The 17,848-nt window shown below is 40.1% G+C and overlaps 1 protein-coding gene across 1 annotated transcript in view; it reads right to left on the bottom strand.

The window, feature by feature from the left end:
• Positions 1–17,848, bottom strand: part of Pfdn2 (prefoldin 2) — a 46,464-nt gene that overhangs the window by 18,016 nt on the left and 10,600 nt on the right. Inside the window, exon 2 of the mRNA XM_090381985.1 lies at positions 14,297–14,420. Coding sequence (XP_090238111.1) covers positions 14,297–14,420 — 124 coding nt within the window. The remainder of the gene's footprint in view (positions 1–14,296; positions 14,421–17,848) is intronic.

The following is a 17,848-nucleotide window of genomic DNA, read 5'->3' as shown; positions in this document are numbered from 1 at the left end:
TTGTCTCTAGGTCATTAGTATACAAGAGGAAAAGACCATCACCCACAACGAGCGGGCACAGAGAGAGAGAGAGAGAGAGAGAGAGAGAGAGAGAGAGAGAGAGAATTCGCTTTTCTCTCGGCTCGGTTGAAAAAAACAGTCAGTAATCACAATATTTCAGTTTATTTGGAAAAACTTTGTGCCAAACATGGTGAAAAGGTATGTCGTTGATCGAAAAAGGTGGGTTGACATACTGATATTTTGGAGGAGGCTTATTGTCTAAATTTACAGATGATAGAAAGGTTGGCAGGGTGGATAATGACAGTAATCAGAGTATACTATTTTAACAAGATCTAGAAAATTAGAACATTGACGAATGCAAGGTTAGTAACAGCATTCCTAGACTAACCTAGGATTATTTCTACCCATTCTTGACTACCCTGAGTGTGCGACCAACTGCGTGGTACTACACTCAACGTAGTGGATAATGAAAAAAGACCTGGGGTAATATTGCGGTGAGCTGTGAAGTTCTCTGAGCAGTGCAGACAGGTTGCCTGCTCATGGCGTTTTGTCAATGATATGCAGGAATTTTGTCAGCAGGGAGAATGAGTTCGTTATTCATTGCATTAGGCAATGGTTAGGCCCATATTGCATACAGGTCGGAGACCCTCAGTTTCGGAAGGATATCTATATCTTGGAACGGGTACAGAGAAGAGCAAAAGATGAGATTGGTGAGGGAAACCAAAGGGTGCTGTTACGAAGAATGGCTTGGGTTCTGCAAATTGCAGAGCCTGGAGACTAGGCACCTGCGAGGTGATCTGATTGGGGTATTTATGCTGGTTGACTGCAGGATAGGTGTGCGAAAATTTATTGTTGGAACAAACTCCCTTCTGGCTTTATGGAGGTGGATAATTTGAATAAATTCAAGGAACAGCTAAACAAACTATGAGAGATAGACAACTGACGTGGAAAGTATGTTTTTTTGGCTGATGATATATAAGATTTCTTATACGGCATCTTGCTTTCTTGCATCATTTTTCACTGGACATTACTAATACTAATACCAATCACCTTAGTAATGTCAATAACCACTGCTTCAGTTTCACGAAACACTTTTCCACAAGCATGGTCACGACTTTGCTGTCCAAGAAAGAGAGTTCGGGTGTTTTTATTCTCGCCTTAAGCGTCACTGTTTTTCATAGTTGGGATAATATTTAGACCTTGATCGACAGTATGAAGAATATGTTTAGATAATCATTACTATAAGTGTTCAAAATACTTATGCTATGGTGAAATGCGAGGAAGGTTGTATTAAATCAAGTGGCTGCTTTTTTTTTTTTGTTACGAGGAGAAAAGCAACAGTTTATAAACACAGATTATTGATGCCATCCAGAGATTGATGTGTTGAAGTGCATAGCCAGTTGGTGAGAAAGTCCTTTGGTGGTTCAAGTACTTGTACTTTAATGAATTTCACTGTGCTGATTGCCGTCCTAGTGAAGGTCTAGATCTCGATATATGCATAAATGTCCCTCACTGTTTTGTGTCTATGCGTTTTTCATCTGAAATATTCTCTCTGGGTTTATTAGGAGGGAATTAAAAACGCTTATAGTGTTTGCTGGAAACATGTTCGTTAGTCCGTCGATATTATTCAATTTAAAGCTCGGCGGGAGGCGCGAATCGGACTGACCTGCGATGCCAAAGTTAGACACATCGTTGTAGCTGTTCTTCGCATCGCAGTTAAGATACAACGCATCCAAATTTGGGTGATCCGTCCTTCTGGTATAGAAAATTGTATGGAGATAGAAATGGTTTCCAGCAAATTCTGCAAATATTCACACCCTTCTGGCACAGAGCCGTCCCGGGATGACCCAAGGTTTCTTGGGAAATAAACTGATTTTAATAATAATAAAAATAATAATAATGTGGTTAATCCATCACATCCATGAGAAATTTTTTTTCCTGACAGATGCAATTAGTGTAATTTGTGTTAAATTTCAGGATACATGCAATTATTTGTCTTGGATTGCTGGCCGACGAGTTTTATCTTAATGGACCACGTAGTCACGAGTTTATAATTTGAAGGAAAAGCACTGAAATGTAAGACGTTCGTCCCATTTAAGAATAGTTTTGATGGAACTGACTTTTCTCACTTTTCGGTCCCTATACTGAAGCCTTGACGTCATTTCCAGTTCTTCTTATGGTAATTTTCGTTCTGTACATCCTCTGCCCCTGATTTTTAATTGTAAAACGCATTTCAAACAATATTTATCTTATCAGAATCTTTTCTATTCTGTGATTCATCATGCTTTGTTTTCCTCTTGACCTTTTTCTTTTCGCTGGGTTGTTTACCTGACTCCTGTTAAGGATACTGACTTCAGCGATAATTCTTCGTTGATAACCTCACTTTACGAGATTACAGAATGTATGAAGTCAGGGTTATCTACAAATATTACGTAAAATATATGTCTCTGTGATAGTATGTCTGTGAACTGCGCTCTCTGTTTAAGGTGCGTTGTAAAGGGATGCCGAGAGTGCTGCAACAAATGAGATTTTTTTCTCTTGCAAACACAGAATTAAAAATTTTGCCTTCTCTTGAATGATTGTTTTACAAGGTGCGGCTAAAAAGAAAAGAAACATATTTTTAAAATCATTTATTATTTTAAACGCAACAATTTCAACGTTTATCTAATTCGAACTATTCTCGAGCCGCACGTATGCAGCACTCCATTCGCAATTCTTACTTCATAACTTCATAATGATTTTTTTAGAGAACTTAGTAGACTCTTATAACTTACATTTAAATAACAATAACTTCATAATGATTTTTAGCATTAGCATTAGCATTAGCAGAGGCATTTGATGCAAGAAACCAAGCTTATGCAGCATCAGCCAAAAAAAAAAAAAAAACCACTCCCATTTCACCCCTCTGTTCGTTCGAAATACCTGTCCAGTTGAGCCTTAAATTTGTTTAGGCTATCAACTTCAACAACAAAAGATGGAAGTCTGTTCCACCAACCAACCACCCGCTGGCTAAAGGCAAATTTCCGCACGTCTATCCTACATCTGTCTTTCCTCAATTTGAATTTATGCCCTCTCAGGTGATTATTCTGAGCTAGAGGAAGAATCCCATCAGCATTGAGCATGCTCAAACCATTCAAGGCTTTATACACCTCTATCAGATCACCTCGCTGGTGTCTAGTCTCCGGACACTGTAATTTGCAAAACTTAAGCCTTTCTTCGTAAGAGCACCCCTTTGTTCCATTCACTAATCTTGTTGCCCTTCTCTGTACTCGTTCCAGCAGCTCTACATCCTTCTTGAAATGAGGCCTCCAGACCTGTATACCGTACTCTAGGTGTGGCCGGACCATTGCCTTATACAAGTGAATAATCACCTCCTTATCCCTGCTAGAAATATTCCTATATATCATTGACAATACATCATGAGCTACTCTTGCAGCCCGTCTGCACTGCTCAGAGAACTTCATACCTGCCTGCACAACCACCCCCAGGTCCCTTCCATTCTCTACCACTGTCAGTTTAGTACCACAGAGTTGATACGTTGCTCTGGGGTTGCTGTTTCCCATATGTAGTACTTTTCATTTGTCAATATTAAACTTCATTTTCCACCTCTCAGCCCATCTGCTCAACCTTTCCAGATCCTGTTGCAGCAGCATAGTGTCAGTAGTGTCCTTGACAATCCTGCCAACCTTCGTATCGTCTGCAAACGTGGACATTAAGCATGATATACCATCATCAATATCATTTATAAATACAGAAAACAATAAAGGACCCAATACTGAACCCTGAGGGACTCCACTAATAACATTAGTCCACGATGAGCAGTGTCCATTGATTACCACTCTCTGTCTTCTCCCCCTCAACCACTCCTTTATCCATAGCAGCAATTTGCCTCCAATGCCACACTGCTCCAATTTGTGCAGCAGTCTTCCATGTGCAACAGTATCAAATGTCTTTCTAAGATCCAAGTATATAATATCAAAGTTATTCCCTGCATCCAGTTCTTTTGTGACTGCATCATAGTATGCAATCAAATTGGTCAGGCAAGACTTCCCCTTAATAAAACCATGCTGTGTCCTAGCTATAACTGAAGTCTTGTCTAGATGATCCTGCAGTGCTTCTTTAACCAGTGCCTCCATTAATTTTCCGGGAACAGAAGTTAAACTCACAGGTCTATAATTACTTGTGTCAGCCTTTGATCCTCCTTTGTGAATTGGGGTCACATTTGCACATCTCCAGTCCATGTGTACCTCCCCTGAGTCCAAGGTAGCTCTCATAATTATGGCTAAGGGTTTGCTTACTTCTCTGCTGCCTCTTTTAATATAACTGGATGGATCCCATCCACCCCGGGTGCCTTTCTTGTGTTTATCTTCAACAATTTCTCCTCCACTTTACTCTCAGTTATTACAAGATTCTCTACCTTACTGCTAGAGTTGAATACACTTCTGGCTTTCCCCTCGCTAAATAACTCCTCATGTGTGAATGTCGATGCAAAATATTCATTTAGTTTGTTAGCTACCTGAGCAGGATCATCAACAGTTGACCCATTGATATCAAGTGGACCAATCTGATTCATCCCCTTCCTTCTAGAGTTTACATAAGTAAAGAACTCTTTGCTGTTTTTCTGCGCATCCCTTGCCAAATATTTCTCGTAATCTGCCTTCGCCTGCCTAACCTCCTTTGTAACTTGGTTACAGATCAACTTGTACCTATCATAGGCTTCTGTGTCACGTGTTAATTTGTATGTATCCCATGCATTTTTCTTCTCTGCCATATGCCTCATTAGTTCATCTGACATACATTTAGGCCTAAACCTTGAACAATATTTATTAGTTGGTATGTAAAGCCTAGTAGCTTCCAAGATATGTTCTTTGAATGCTTCCCATTTTGAATTTGCTGTTAGTAACATCATCAGCTGATCCCACTGCATAGAGTTTAAATACTGTCTCAGTCCATCGTAGTCACCTTTACGAAAGCAATACCCCTTCCCTTTACACCTAATGGTAGTTACCTCTTTGAGTAACTCCCACTTCAGAACACTGTGATTACTGCCACCTAGTGGTTCATTTACCTGCAGATTCTTAATGCATGAAGAATCACTAATGATAATCAAATCAAGAGTATTACTCCCTCTAGTTGCCTCCCGAACATGCTGATGTAGAAAACAATCATCCAATAAATCCACAAAAGCCTTGCTAGTGTGTGAGTGACCAGCCCCCAAATTCCAGTCAATATCTGGGAAATTAAAATCCCCCATTATAAGACTCTCTGATTTACTGGCCCTCTCTATTTCTCTGTACAGTTTCTTATTATACTCATCAGAGTCATTAGGCCTATAGCACACTCCTACTCTCAATTTTGATCTCCCAATGCTTACGTCACACCGAACTGACTCGACACTGCACTGTCCAGCGATGTCGACTGGCTTCACTTCCTTGGATTTTATGTGTTTCTTAACTAATAGCATAACCCGTCCTCCCTTCCTATCCTTTCTGTAGCCATTGTACTCCCCAAATTCCAGTTCTGCATTCCTTATATCTGTGTGACATCACGTCTTATTATTTTTTTTTTATGAAAACCCCAAACACGAAAGGTATCAAAACCTATAGTACTTAGTACCGTGCATGGGTTAAGGAGAAGTATGGGGGGGAGGGGGATGCCGGAAACTTTTCTCTAGAGACTAAACATGGGTTTCACCACTTCAAGCCTCCAATAAGCAAAGTGGTGGTATTTCATTGGTTGATGAAAGTCATCTACCACTACGTCTCTGAAATCCCAACAATATCTGCCTTTGATGTTTTGAGCAATACCTCAAATTCATCAAATTTATTTACTAAACTCCTAGCACTGGTGTACACTCAAGTATACATGCACCTGCTCTTCCTCTTAGCCACCCTAACACAACCCATGTGTTTACTTGTAGCCCCATGATTCCCAGCAGTCTCTGAAATATCCTGCATCTTATTTTCCAGGCTGCTGCTCATTCCAATAGAAGCAGTGCAAGAATCACTTTATCCTCTGCCAGTGGCTACTGTTAATCTATTTGTCCTTGTATCCCCCCAATTTAGCAGTCTTCCGACCCACCTAACACTGCCTCGATAGCATCAGCAAACATTCTTGCACCCTTTCTATTTAAATGTATCCCATCCCTGTAGAAGCAGTCTCTCCTGTTAACAAGTACAGACCAGGCTGAAAAAAATTCTACCCCTTGAGCCCTGCACAATCTTTCCAGGGCCGAATTGATCAACGGGGCTCTCATCATATACTCCGTCCTATCATGTCTGGGCAGAATTGCACACACTTTCAAATTCAACCCTAATTCACAGCTTTTTTTCATCAGTGACCTGTACTTGTTAAGTAATTCCACCGGTCTCCTACTCTTAATATCATTAGTGCCAACGTGTACAACTATATCACCTTTTGTGCCCTTAAAAGATGATATCCGCTCTACAACGTCATCAACCTTTGCCCCTGGCAGACATACCCTGGTCCTGTTCCACCTATCCTTTTTACAAAGCATGTTTCCCTGACAATAGAGTCACCAACAACTACTAGTTCCTTTGGGACCAGCGCATTCTGCCTTGGGGGTTGCCGCTGTGTTGCACGATGACCAAGTGCAAGCTCTGGCATTGGTGTGGGCAGCTGAGAGCTTGATGGGCCCCTCACTTGTAATCCTTCGAGGGCATCCACCCTGTCCTTCAAGCTCTCATATAGGCCCATAACAACGCTGAGTTGTCTGCTGATTTCCTTACACTCCTTGCATCGCGCACATACAAAGGCATCCCCCATGGCAGTATCATGTCCCATACCTGACTGCTCCACAAACATCAAGCAAATAATGCATCTTAAAAGGCTGTGATTCAGAGGGCAACTGCTCCCCCTCAGTTCTCCCCTGAGCCACAGCATTCCCATTAGCTTGAGCCTTTTGCTTTACTGCTCTGGGAACATATCAGAGTTCATGAAAAAATCAGGATGTTATATAACCCCTAAGCCTGATTACAATAAACAGTCTTTTTCTATGCATTTGTAATGTCCAATCAGGACTTTATAAACGTGATAACATTATCCATGATTATAATAAGTGGTGTGCACTGTATATCAAAATTTTAAAAAATAAGTATGTTACCAGCAAATTGCAGAATCCATGTATTCTATAGAATGCCTAGGCTATGTATACGCCATAATCTGCCCAATCTCATTTCCCAACAGATCGGTTACACAAAGATAAAGGGATTGTTGAGTAGCAGAAGGTAGAGACCAGTTATTAATGGCCACTGCTCTTCTTGAACTAATGTTATTAATGGAATCCTTCAGCGTTTGGTGCTGGGTAGTCCAATATGTTTTCAATATTTATTAACAATATTGAAGACATCAAGTTTAATGTCAAAGTAAGTAGATGATATAAAAATTGCAATGGTTAATGACAGAAACTGGATTATAATGCTGCAATAAAAACTAGAAAAATTAACCACATGGCCTCAGAAGTGGCAAACAAAGGTTTAATATTTAAAAATACAAGTTTTGTACACTTGTTCAAAGAAAGTGCATCACCTAGGAATTTCACATTTCTAACCCTTTTTGTGATGGTATGTTACATTAATGACTAGCATCACAAATAGAAATAAAAACAAAAGATATTTATTAATAGTTAAGGCAAAGCTAAGTAATATTTGACAGGTGCTCTCAAAATATTCCAGAATTAGCATTTGCAACCTTTATACAACAGTTTTGGTAAACATGACAATTATGGCTGAAATGTTATCAGAAGCCTTCAAATTTGCTCCAGTTTATCATTTTAAATGGAAAACAAAATGAAAAGTTCACCAGATGCAAACTAATATTTAGTTAAACTGCCTCTGGCCCTGATGACAGCAGCACACCGTTGAGGCATTGGCAAGATCAATTTCTGAAGATAATCAACTGATAGTTCGTAATTCCAAACACAAATTATGAAGTCACGAAGGGCCTTTGGTTTTTCTGGCAAGTGCAGATCCCACACGATGCCAACAGTTCTCTATAGGATTCAGGTCTGGGCTGTTTCCTGGCCAGCTAACAGTTGTAATGGACCGTTCTTCCAACCATTTTTTTCACCTGTAACAAATGTAAACACATTACTGTCAAACCTCTAATGCAGAAAGTAACTACAAAAGTGCTTGCTTACACTGTTCGACCGATGACAAGGAGCAGAGTCATCCCGAAAGATGCAGTTACTTGGCAGGTTGAAATGGTCTCTAATGGTTGGCAGCAATTTGCATTCCAATATAGCCAGGTATCCAATGGCATTTACGGAACCTTTTATAAGCTGCAGGTGACCTACTCTGCGATACGAAATGCACCCCCATATCATTTGACTGGTAGAGAATTTCACTGTAGACACCATACAGTTTGGATGGTATTCTTCACTACGTCTACAGCGAATCATTTGTCTCCCATTAGAGCCATGGAGGTTGAATTTCTTCTCATTCGAGAAAATAACTGACTTCCGCTGTTCGGGGGTCCATTTGACACACTCCTTACATCAAATTAATTGGGCCTTTTTTATTTGTGTGAGGAGGGCTTCTTCTTAGGACGAAAGGCTACAAGTCCATTTCTGAGGAGGCATATTTTGACTGTTACTGCACTTGCTACCACTCCTGTACGTTCTTCCCATTCTCTTTTCAGTTCAAAGAAGCTTTATGGTTTTTAAGGCATAAGTGCTTCAAAACGCGGTTCTGTTTTGGCATAAAGACTCGTTTGTGTCCGGTGCAAAATATTCATTTAGTTTGTTAGCTACCTGAGCAGGATCATCAACAGTTGACCCATCGATATCAAGTGGACCAATCTGATTCATCCCCTTCTTTTGGGACCAGGTATCCAATGACAGCAGAACCAGTAATCTTGAGTTTGGAAAGAAATCTACTCACTGTCGACTGATTACAAGACACCCTACAAGCAATATGATGGGAAGAACATTCTTCCTCACATAAAGCAATAATGGCACTCTTTCTTCATGGCATCAACTGCACATAACTCGCTGTCCTGACACAAGCAAGGAAATGACTGCAACTCTTGCAGAGCGTGCTTATATAGCTGAAAGTAACCGCTGATGCAATCTGTAAGAAATACTGCCATATACATACATTATTCGGATGACAATTACAATTTTAAGGGGTGATGCACTTTCTTTGAACACCAGTGTATGTGAGAAGCAGGAATCCATAATAACGTATAATTGGTTGGTACTGGTTGTCAGATGATCTCCTCAGAAAAATCAAACCAGTTTCACATACCCAAAGCTATTGGTTCCATTTATCTGCAACTTTCAGTTTTGTTCTTTTGCATGAATCATACAATAAGCCTATCTCCAAATAAGATTGGAGGATTTCAATAAAAACACCAGACATGTGTGTTAAGTTTGACACATATACACAAAAGATGTTCTCACTGGAAGGGTAGATTTCAGTAAGAATTATTAATCCAAAACTAATGGAGCTAAATTGAAAATTTATTCAATAAATTGAATAAATTGACTCTAAAAGTTATTTAAAATTTGTTGCATATTTTTTATCAACTTGATTTTAGAGAGAACATCTTTTGCAATCAAAAGAACTGAAAGTATATTAAAAAAGTCTTCACACAGATTCAACACAAACTTATACTCAACTGACTATATAGATATTTACATTTCATTAAAATGGTAGAAACTTTATTAGTCTGGTTATATGAAAATAATAAAGATTTATTCATGCAGTTATATGAATAAATCTTTATTTATTCCTCAATCATTAATAAATGCACTGTTATTTTTTCACAAAGTCATCATTTTCTATGCACTTCGGATGACGTTGTGGAGCGAATATCATCTTTTAAGAGCACAAAAGGTAATATAGTTGTACACGTTGGCACTAATGATATTAAGAGTAGGAGACCAGAAGAATTACTTAACAAGTACAGGTCACTGTTGAACAAAAGCCGAGAATTAGGGTTGAATTTGAAAGTGTCTGCAATTCTGCCCAGACACGATAGGAGGGAGTATATGATGAGAGCCTTGTCGATCAATTCGGCCCTGGAAAGATTGTGCAAGGCTCAAGGGGTAGAATTTTTTTCAGCCTGGACTGTACTTGTTAACAGGAGAGATTGCTTCTACAGGGATGGGATACACTTAAATAGAAAGGGTGCAAGAATATCTGCTGATGCTATCGAGGCAGTGTTAGGTGGGTCGGAAAACTGCTAGCTTGGGGGGGAGACAAAGACCAATAGATTGACAGTAGCCACTGGCAGAGGTGAAAGAAATTCTTGCACTGCTTCTATTAGAATGAGCAGAAGCCTGAAAAACAAGATACATGATATTTCAGAGACTGCTGGGAGCCATTGCGGTACAAGTAAACACATGGGTTGTGTTAGGGTAGCTAAGAATAGAAACAGGTGCAGGTATACTTGCGTGTACACCAATGCTAGGAGTTTAGTAAACAAATTTGATGAATTTGAGGTATTGCTCAAAACATCAAAGGCAGATATTGTTGGGATATCAGAGACGTGGTGTCACACAGATATAAGGGATGCAGAACTGCAATTTGGGGAGTACAACGTCTACAGAAAGGATAGACAGGATAGGAAGGGGGGAGGGGTTATGCTATTAGTTAAGAAACACATAAAAACCAAGGAAGTGAAGCCAGTCGACATCGCTGGACAGTGCAGTGTTGAGTCAGTTTGGTGTGACATAAGCATTGGGAGATCAAAATTGAGAGTAGGAGTGTGCTATAGGCCTAATGACACTGATGAGTATAATAAGAAACTGTACAGGGAAATAGAGTGGGCCAGTGAATCAGAGAGTCTTATAATGGGAGATTTTAATTTCCCAGATATTGATTGGAATGTGGGGGCTGGTCACTCACACACTAGCAGGGTTTTTGTGGATTTATTGGATGATTGTTTTCTACATCAGCATGTTCTGGAGGCAACTAGAGGGAGTAATACTCGTGATTTGATTATCAGCAGTTTCTTCATGCATTAAGAATCGGCAGATAAATGAACCACTAGGGGGCAGTGATTGCAGTGTGCTGAAGTGGGATTTACTCAAAGAGGTAACTACCATTAGGGGTAAAGGGAAGGGTTATTGCTTCCGTAAAGGCGGCTACGATGGACTGAGACAGTATTTAAATTCTATACAGTGGGACCAACTGATGATGTTACCAACAGCAAATTCAAAATGGAAACATTCAAAGAACTTATCTTGGAAGCTACTAGACTTTACATACCAACTAGGAAATATTGTTCAAGGTTTCGGCCAAAATGGATGTCAGATGAACTAATGAGGCATATGGCAGAGAAGAAAAATGCATGGGATACTTACAAATTAACAAATGACACAGAAGCCTATGGTAGATACAAGTTGATATGCAACCAAGTTACAAAGGAGGTTAGGCAGGCGAAGGCAGATTACGAGAAATCCTTGGCAAGGGATGCAAAGAAAAATAGCAAAGAGTTCTTTACTTATGTAAACTCTAGAAGGAAGGGGTGAATCAGATTGGTCCACTTGATATTGATGGGTCAACTGTTGATGATCCTGCTCAGGTGGCTAACAAACTAAATGAATATTTTGCATCGACATTCACACATGAGGAGTTATTCAGCGAGGGGAATGCCAGAGGTGTATTCAACTCTAGCAGTAAGCTACAGAATCTTGAAATAACTGGGAGTAAAGTGGAGGAGAAACTGTTGAAGATAAACACAAGAAAAGCACTCGGGGTGGATGGGATCTATCCAGTTATATTAAAGGAGGCAGCAAAGGAAGTAAGCAAACCCTTAGCCATAATTATGAGAGCTTCCTTGGACTCAGGGGAGGTACCCATAGACTGGAAATGTGCAAATGTGACCCCAATTCACAAAGGAGGATCAAAGGCTGACACAAGTAATTATAGACCTGTGAGCTTAACTTCTGTTCCAGGAAAATTAATGGAGGCACTGGTTAAAGAAGCACTGCAGGATCATTTAGACAAGACTTCAGTTATAGCTCAGACACAGCATGGTTTTGTTAAGGGGAAGTCTTGCCTGACCAACTTGATTGGATATTATGATGCAGTCACAAAAGAACTGGATGCAGGGAATAACTTTGATATTATATACTTGGATCTTAGAAAGGCTTTTGATACTGTTGCACTTGGAAGACTGCTACACAAATTGGAGCAGTGTGACATTGAAGGCAAATTGCTGCTATGGATAAAGGGGTGGTTGATGGGGAGAAGACAGAGTGGTAATCAATGCACACTGCTCATCGTGGACTAATGTTATTAGTGGAGTCCCTCAGGGCTCAGTGTTGGGTCCATTGTTGTTTTCTGTATTTATAAATGATATTGATGATGGTATATCAAGCTTAATGTCCAAGTTTGCAGATGATACAAAGGTTGGCAGGGTTGTTAAGGACACTACTGACACTATGCTGCTGCAACAGGATCTGGAAAGGTTGAGCAGATGGGCTGAGAGGTGGCAAATGAAGTTTAACAAATGTAAAGTACTACACATGGGAAACAGCAACCGCAGAGCAACGTATCAACTCTGTGGTACTACACTGACAGTGGTAGAGAATAAAAGGGACTTGGGAGTGGTTGTGCAGGCAGATATGAAGTTCTCTGAGCAGTGCAGACGGGCTGCAAGAGTAGCTCATGGAGTATTGTCAATGATATACAGGAATTTTTCCAGCAGGGATAAGGAGGTGATTATTCCATTGTATAAGGCAATGGTCAGGCCACACCTAGAGTACTGTATACAGGTCTGGAGGCCTCATTTCAAGAAGGATGTAGAGCTGCTGGAACGAGTACAGAGAAGGGCAACAAGATTAGTGAATGGAACAAAGGGGTGCTCTTACGAAGAAAGGCTTAAGTTTTGCAAATTACAGTGTCTGGAGACTAGACACCAGCGAGGTGATCTGATAGAGGTGTATAAAGCCTTGAATGGTTTAAGCATGCTCAATGCTGATGGGATTCTTCCTCTAGCTCACAAAAATCACCTGAGAGGGCATAAATTCAAATTGAGGAAAGACAGATGTAGGATAGACGTGAGGAAATTTGCCTTTAGCCAGCGGGTGGTTGGTTGGTGGAACAGACTTCCATCCCTTGTGGTGGAGGTTGATAGCCTAAATAAGTTTAAGGCTCAGCTGGACAGGTATTTGGAAACAACAGAGGGGTTAAGTGGAAGTGGTTTTTTTTTTTTTTTTTTTTTTGGCTGATGCTGCATAAGCTTGCTTTCTTGCATCAAATGCCTCTACTAATGCTAATGCTATTCTGAGCAAGAGTTAGAATCCCATCAGCATTGGGCATGCTCAAACCTAATGAAAGCTTTACACACCTCAACAAGATCACCTCACAGATGCCTAGTCTCCAGACATTAATTTGGAAAACTTAATCCTTTCTTTGTAAGAGCAACACTGTTCCATTCACTAATCCTATTGCCCTTCTCTGTACTCGTTCCAACAGCTCTGCATCCTTCTTAAATTAGGCCGCTAGACCTGTATACAGTACTCAAGGTGTGGCCTGACCATTGCCTTATAAAAGGGAATAATCACTTCCTTATCCCTGCTAGAAAAGTTCCTGTATATCATTGACAAGTTTAAGTTTTCTAATTGGTGGATGGCTATTACTAAACTGCAGCAAGAACTTCAACTGTTCTTTCCACTAGTACACCACCAATCATTCTGAAGCACTTCCTACAACACTTCCAGTGTTGGACTTCTTACTCCAAAGTTGGAGTAAGAAGTTGAAGATCTTTGCTGCCACTGTGGCATTGCACCTATAAATTGGTTATCACTTTCAGGATAAAGAGTAGGGTTACTGACATTTGACCTACCACTGGTACTGTTCACCAGTAAGTAGTGGACTCATGCCTGTTACTTACCAGTGGATGGTACCAGTTGCGTTTCGCATTTTCGTCAAAGATGTTTTCACATAAAACATCTTTCGTGCGTACATGGTACAAACGTAATTTTTTTTTAAAATTTTACTGTAATACACAGAAATTAAAGTACGCTATGTGCAAATGCAAATAAATTGTAATAAACTATACACTCATGAACACAGCTACTGGCATGTTCAAAAATACTAACATTTTATTTTTTTTGTTAGATTCAAACATGTAATGGAAAAAGAATCATTCACGTAAACCCATCATATGTCAATTATTACAAACTTAATTTTGCAGTGCTATTTTTCTCATATTCATAACTTAGCCATTTCAGTAAATTTCCAAAAATATATGGATATCCAAATAATATCCATACAATATTTATTTACATCTAAATAATTCTGCTTTAAAAATGTCTACTTACCGATACTTTGTTGGATTCTACTGCAGGAAGAACTTCTTTAACTGTTCTTTCCACTAGTATACCGCCAATCATTCTGAAGCATTTTCTGTCTCCACTAACTTGCTTGAGAGCATCAACGACTAAACTATAGTACAATTATAAACACAAAATTTAAAAGTTTATCTGACTGGCAAAGTAAAAATAGTTTAAAATAAAAAAAATAATATATTCCTTCATTTCTAATGAGATGTTATGTTAATATACATTATTATTCTGAAAACTTTTTTCTTTTATGGGATTTCTTTTCCCCCCATGTGACAGGTACTAGTAACAAGTGCATGGGTAGTTGGATATGTCCAGTTACTATTATTGTTGTTGTTGGTTGAGAAACTTACTATACTACAGGTGTTCAGAAACATGGCTTTCTGGAGTTCCATGGCTTTCTTGGTTCTTAAGGTTGTCACAGACATTCTCTCAGATATGGCAGACACGCTGTACTTGCTACCTGGGAGTCTAAAACGCTGATGGAACTGATATTCGGGTGACACTCAAGTCAAGTGGACCCCATTTCAGCTAAGTCCGTACAGTCTGAGACAGCCAAATCCTCTGCTGCACCTTCACGATGGTGGGACTGTTAGTAATCCTGGGTATAAACCCCAAGCACATTGTGGGTAACCACCCATGTGCGAACCAACATAAGAAGGGATCGAGGGGTGGCACCCACACCACAAAGAGCAATACCACCCCTCTGTGTTACCAGGCAATACTAGGTGGTAGATGATTCTCATCAACTGGTGCAATACCAAAACTTTTCTTATTGGAGGCTTGAAGTGGTGGAACCCAAGTTTAGTCTCCAGAGCCAAGTTCCGGTCAACCCTTCCCCATCTGTTCCATCATGCAGTATGACTGATGATTTTTGAGGTTATGATGGACATCATGGCGAGATCCAATCTTCCTTACATTTTGAGGGTACAGCTCTAAAACGGTGTTTGCAGGCTGGCTGCTAGTTAGTACACTAGACCGAACCTATGGTAACTTTTTAGGAGGCTTCCGGATCAGCTAGTGTATAATCATGCTACCTCTATTCTGCCAGATAGTGACTGAAGTGAGTCTGAGTAGTGTGTATGCGAAAAGATCTAAACCTCCCAAACTCTTCCTAGTTCATTTCCACTTGCAGTCTGCTAAATCCCATGTAATTTTTCGGACAGAATCTCAGTTATCGGTTGATTCAACTACTGCTCATCTCAGTTACCCAAATTATTAGCTGTATGATTTCTTTCGCCTCAAAGATGGTTACTTGTGCATATGTCCATTCCGATATTCCCTGTCAGAGACTTGGAATCTTCTGTTTTCGATCTTTTCTGGCTTAAAATCTCTCTACCTCATTGTGCCAAATTCATCTGTTGTCTCTACGATTCTCCCAACTCCACTAATCACTTGGAGCTCGTCAACTTCCTCTCTTTGCAACTTCACTTTTCTCCACTCCAACCTTCTTAACAGTGAGGTAATTTTCCTTGGTGATTTTAATGTTCACAACACCACCTGGCTTCCATTTTCTAGTTTCACCGACCCAGATGGTCAAGATGCTGACACATTTGCAATTACTAATGGCCTTGCACCAATTGTAATTTACCTACAAGAATATCGGACAATCCTAACCATACAGCCAACACGTTTGATCTTTTTCTCACAAACAACACTTCTAAGTACACGGTCAAAGTGAGTGGTTCTTTAGGCACCTCAGATTACAACTTGGTGATTGTCTCTTCTCCAGTGGAGCCTTTATCTCATGGCTGTTCCCAACCTAGTGTTGTTTGGCATTACAAGAATGCAAAATGGGATGAACTCCGAGATTTTTTTCCTTCTTTTCCCTGGTCGGATTACTGTATCAAAACTTCTGATGTCAACGTTTGCTCAGATCATGTCCGTGAAATTATTCTTGTAGGAATGGAATCTTTTATCCCACACTCCACTTTAAAATCTCGTCCTTCATCTAAACCTTGGTTTTCCAATAAATATGCTAAGGCCGTTCAGGAGAAGAACATTGCACACCGTGATTGGCTTGTTTCCAATTCTTCAGTATCATTTTCTACCTACACCAAAGCTCGCAACATTGTAAAGCAGTTATTAATCAGTCCAAACTAGATTTTGAACAAGCTAAGAATAGAAATCTTGCTTCTTGCCCAGATGGTAGCCAAGCATTCTGGTCCCTTGCAAAAGCAATTGGCTGCAATTTTTGCCCATCTCTGCAGAAACTAGATGGTGCATCCCATATTTCTTCTAACTCATGTATTAATGACCTTGGTAAAACACCTCCCACCATGCTCCATTCAGTGATACCTGTGGTCTTCCGTCAGAGGGATGTCAGAAGAATTTTCATGAATCTTGATGCTAAGAAAACTCCAGGTCCTGATGGTATTAACATTAGCATGGGCACATGATGCAAGAAAGCAAGCTTATATAGCATCAGCCAAAAAAAAAAAAACACACCCCCTTCTCATTTCACACATCCACTTGTTCCAAAAGTTTGTCTGGTTCTGCCTTGAATCTGTTTAAACTATCAACTTCTACAACGACAGATGGAAGTTTGTTCCAGAAATCAACCACCAGTTGGCTAAAGGCAAACGTCCATACATCTATCCTACAAGTGTCTTTCCTCAATTTGAATTTATGCCCTCTCAGGTGATTATTCTGAGCAAGAGGAAGAATCCCATCACTATTAAACATGCCCAAACCATTCAGGGCTTTATACACTTCAATCAGATCACCTCACAGGTGCCTAGTCTCCAGACACTATAATTTGCAAAACTTAAGCCTTTCTTTGTAAGAGCAACCCTTTGTTCCATTCACTAATCTTGCTGCCCTTCTCTGTACTCATTCCAACAGCTCTACATCCTTCTTAAAATGATGCCTCTAGACCTATATACAGTACTCAAGGTGTGGCCTGACCACTGTCCTTATACAAGGTGTGGCCTTATACAAGGGGATAATCACCTCCTTATCCTTGCTATAAATTCCTGTATATCATTAACAAGACACCATGAGCTACTCTTGCAGACCTTCTGCACTGCTCAGAAAACTTCATATCTGCCTGCACAATTACCCCCAGGTCCTTTTCATTCTCTACCTGTTATTTGGTTTTTTTAGGAGCATTAGCAACTAAAGACATATTGCTCCGAGGATATGTGGTGGTCATTCCCTGACCTTTCCACACCCTCCGTATTTGGTGATCACGGGCTCGAACCCCAGTCTAATCAAGAAGCGTGTGCTACGCACTGCCACTCCTGCCCACCTGGCTATGGAGGCGCCTCATTCTCTACCACTGTCAGTGTAGTACCACACAGTTGATACATTACTCTGAGGTTATTGCTTCTCATATGTAGTGCTTTACATTTGTTAATGTTAAACTTCGTTTGCCACCTCTCAGCCCATCTGCTCAACTTTTCTAGATCCTGTTGCAGCAGCATACTGTCATCAGTGTCATTAACAACCCTACCAACCTTCCTATCATCTGCAAACTTGGACATTAAGCCTGATATACCATCATCAATATCATTTATAAATACAAAAAAC

The sequence above is a fragment of the Mastigoproctus giganteus genome, chromosome 9 (assembly GCF_048544385.1).
Source record: "Mastigoproctus giganteus isolate SK-2022 chromosome 9, ASM4854438v1, whole genome shotgun sequence".
NCBI lineage: Eukaryota > Metazoa > Arthropoda > Arachnida > Uropygi > Thelyphonidae > Mastigoproctus > Mastigoproctus giganteus.
This window is presented reverse-complemented; position numbering and strand designations above follow the sequence as displayed.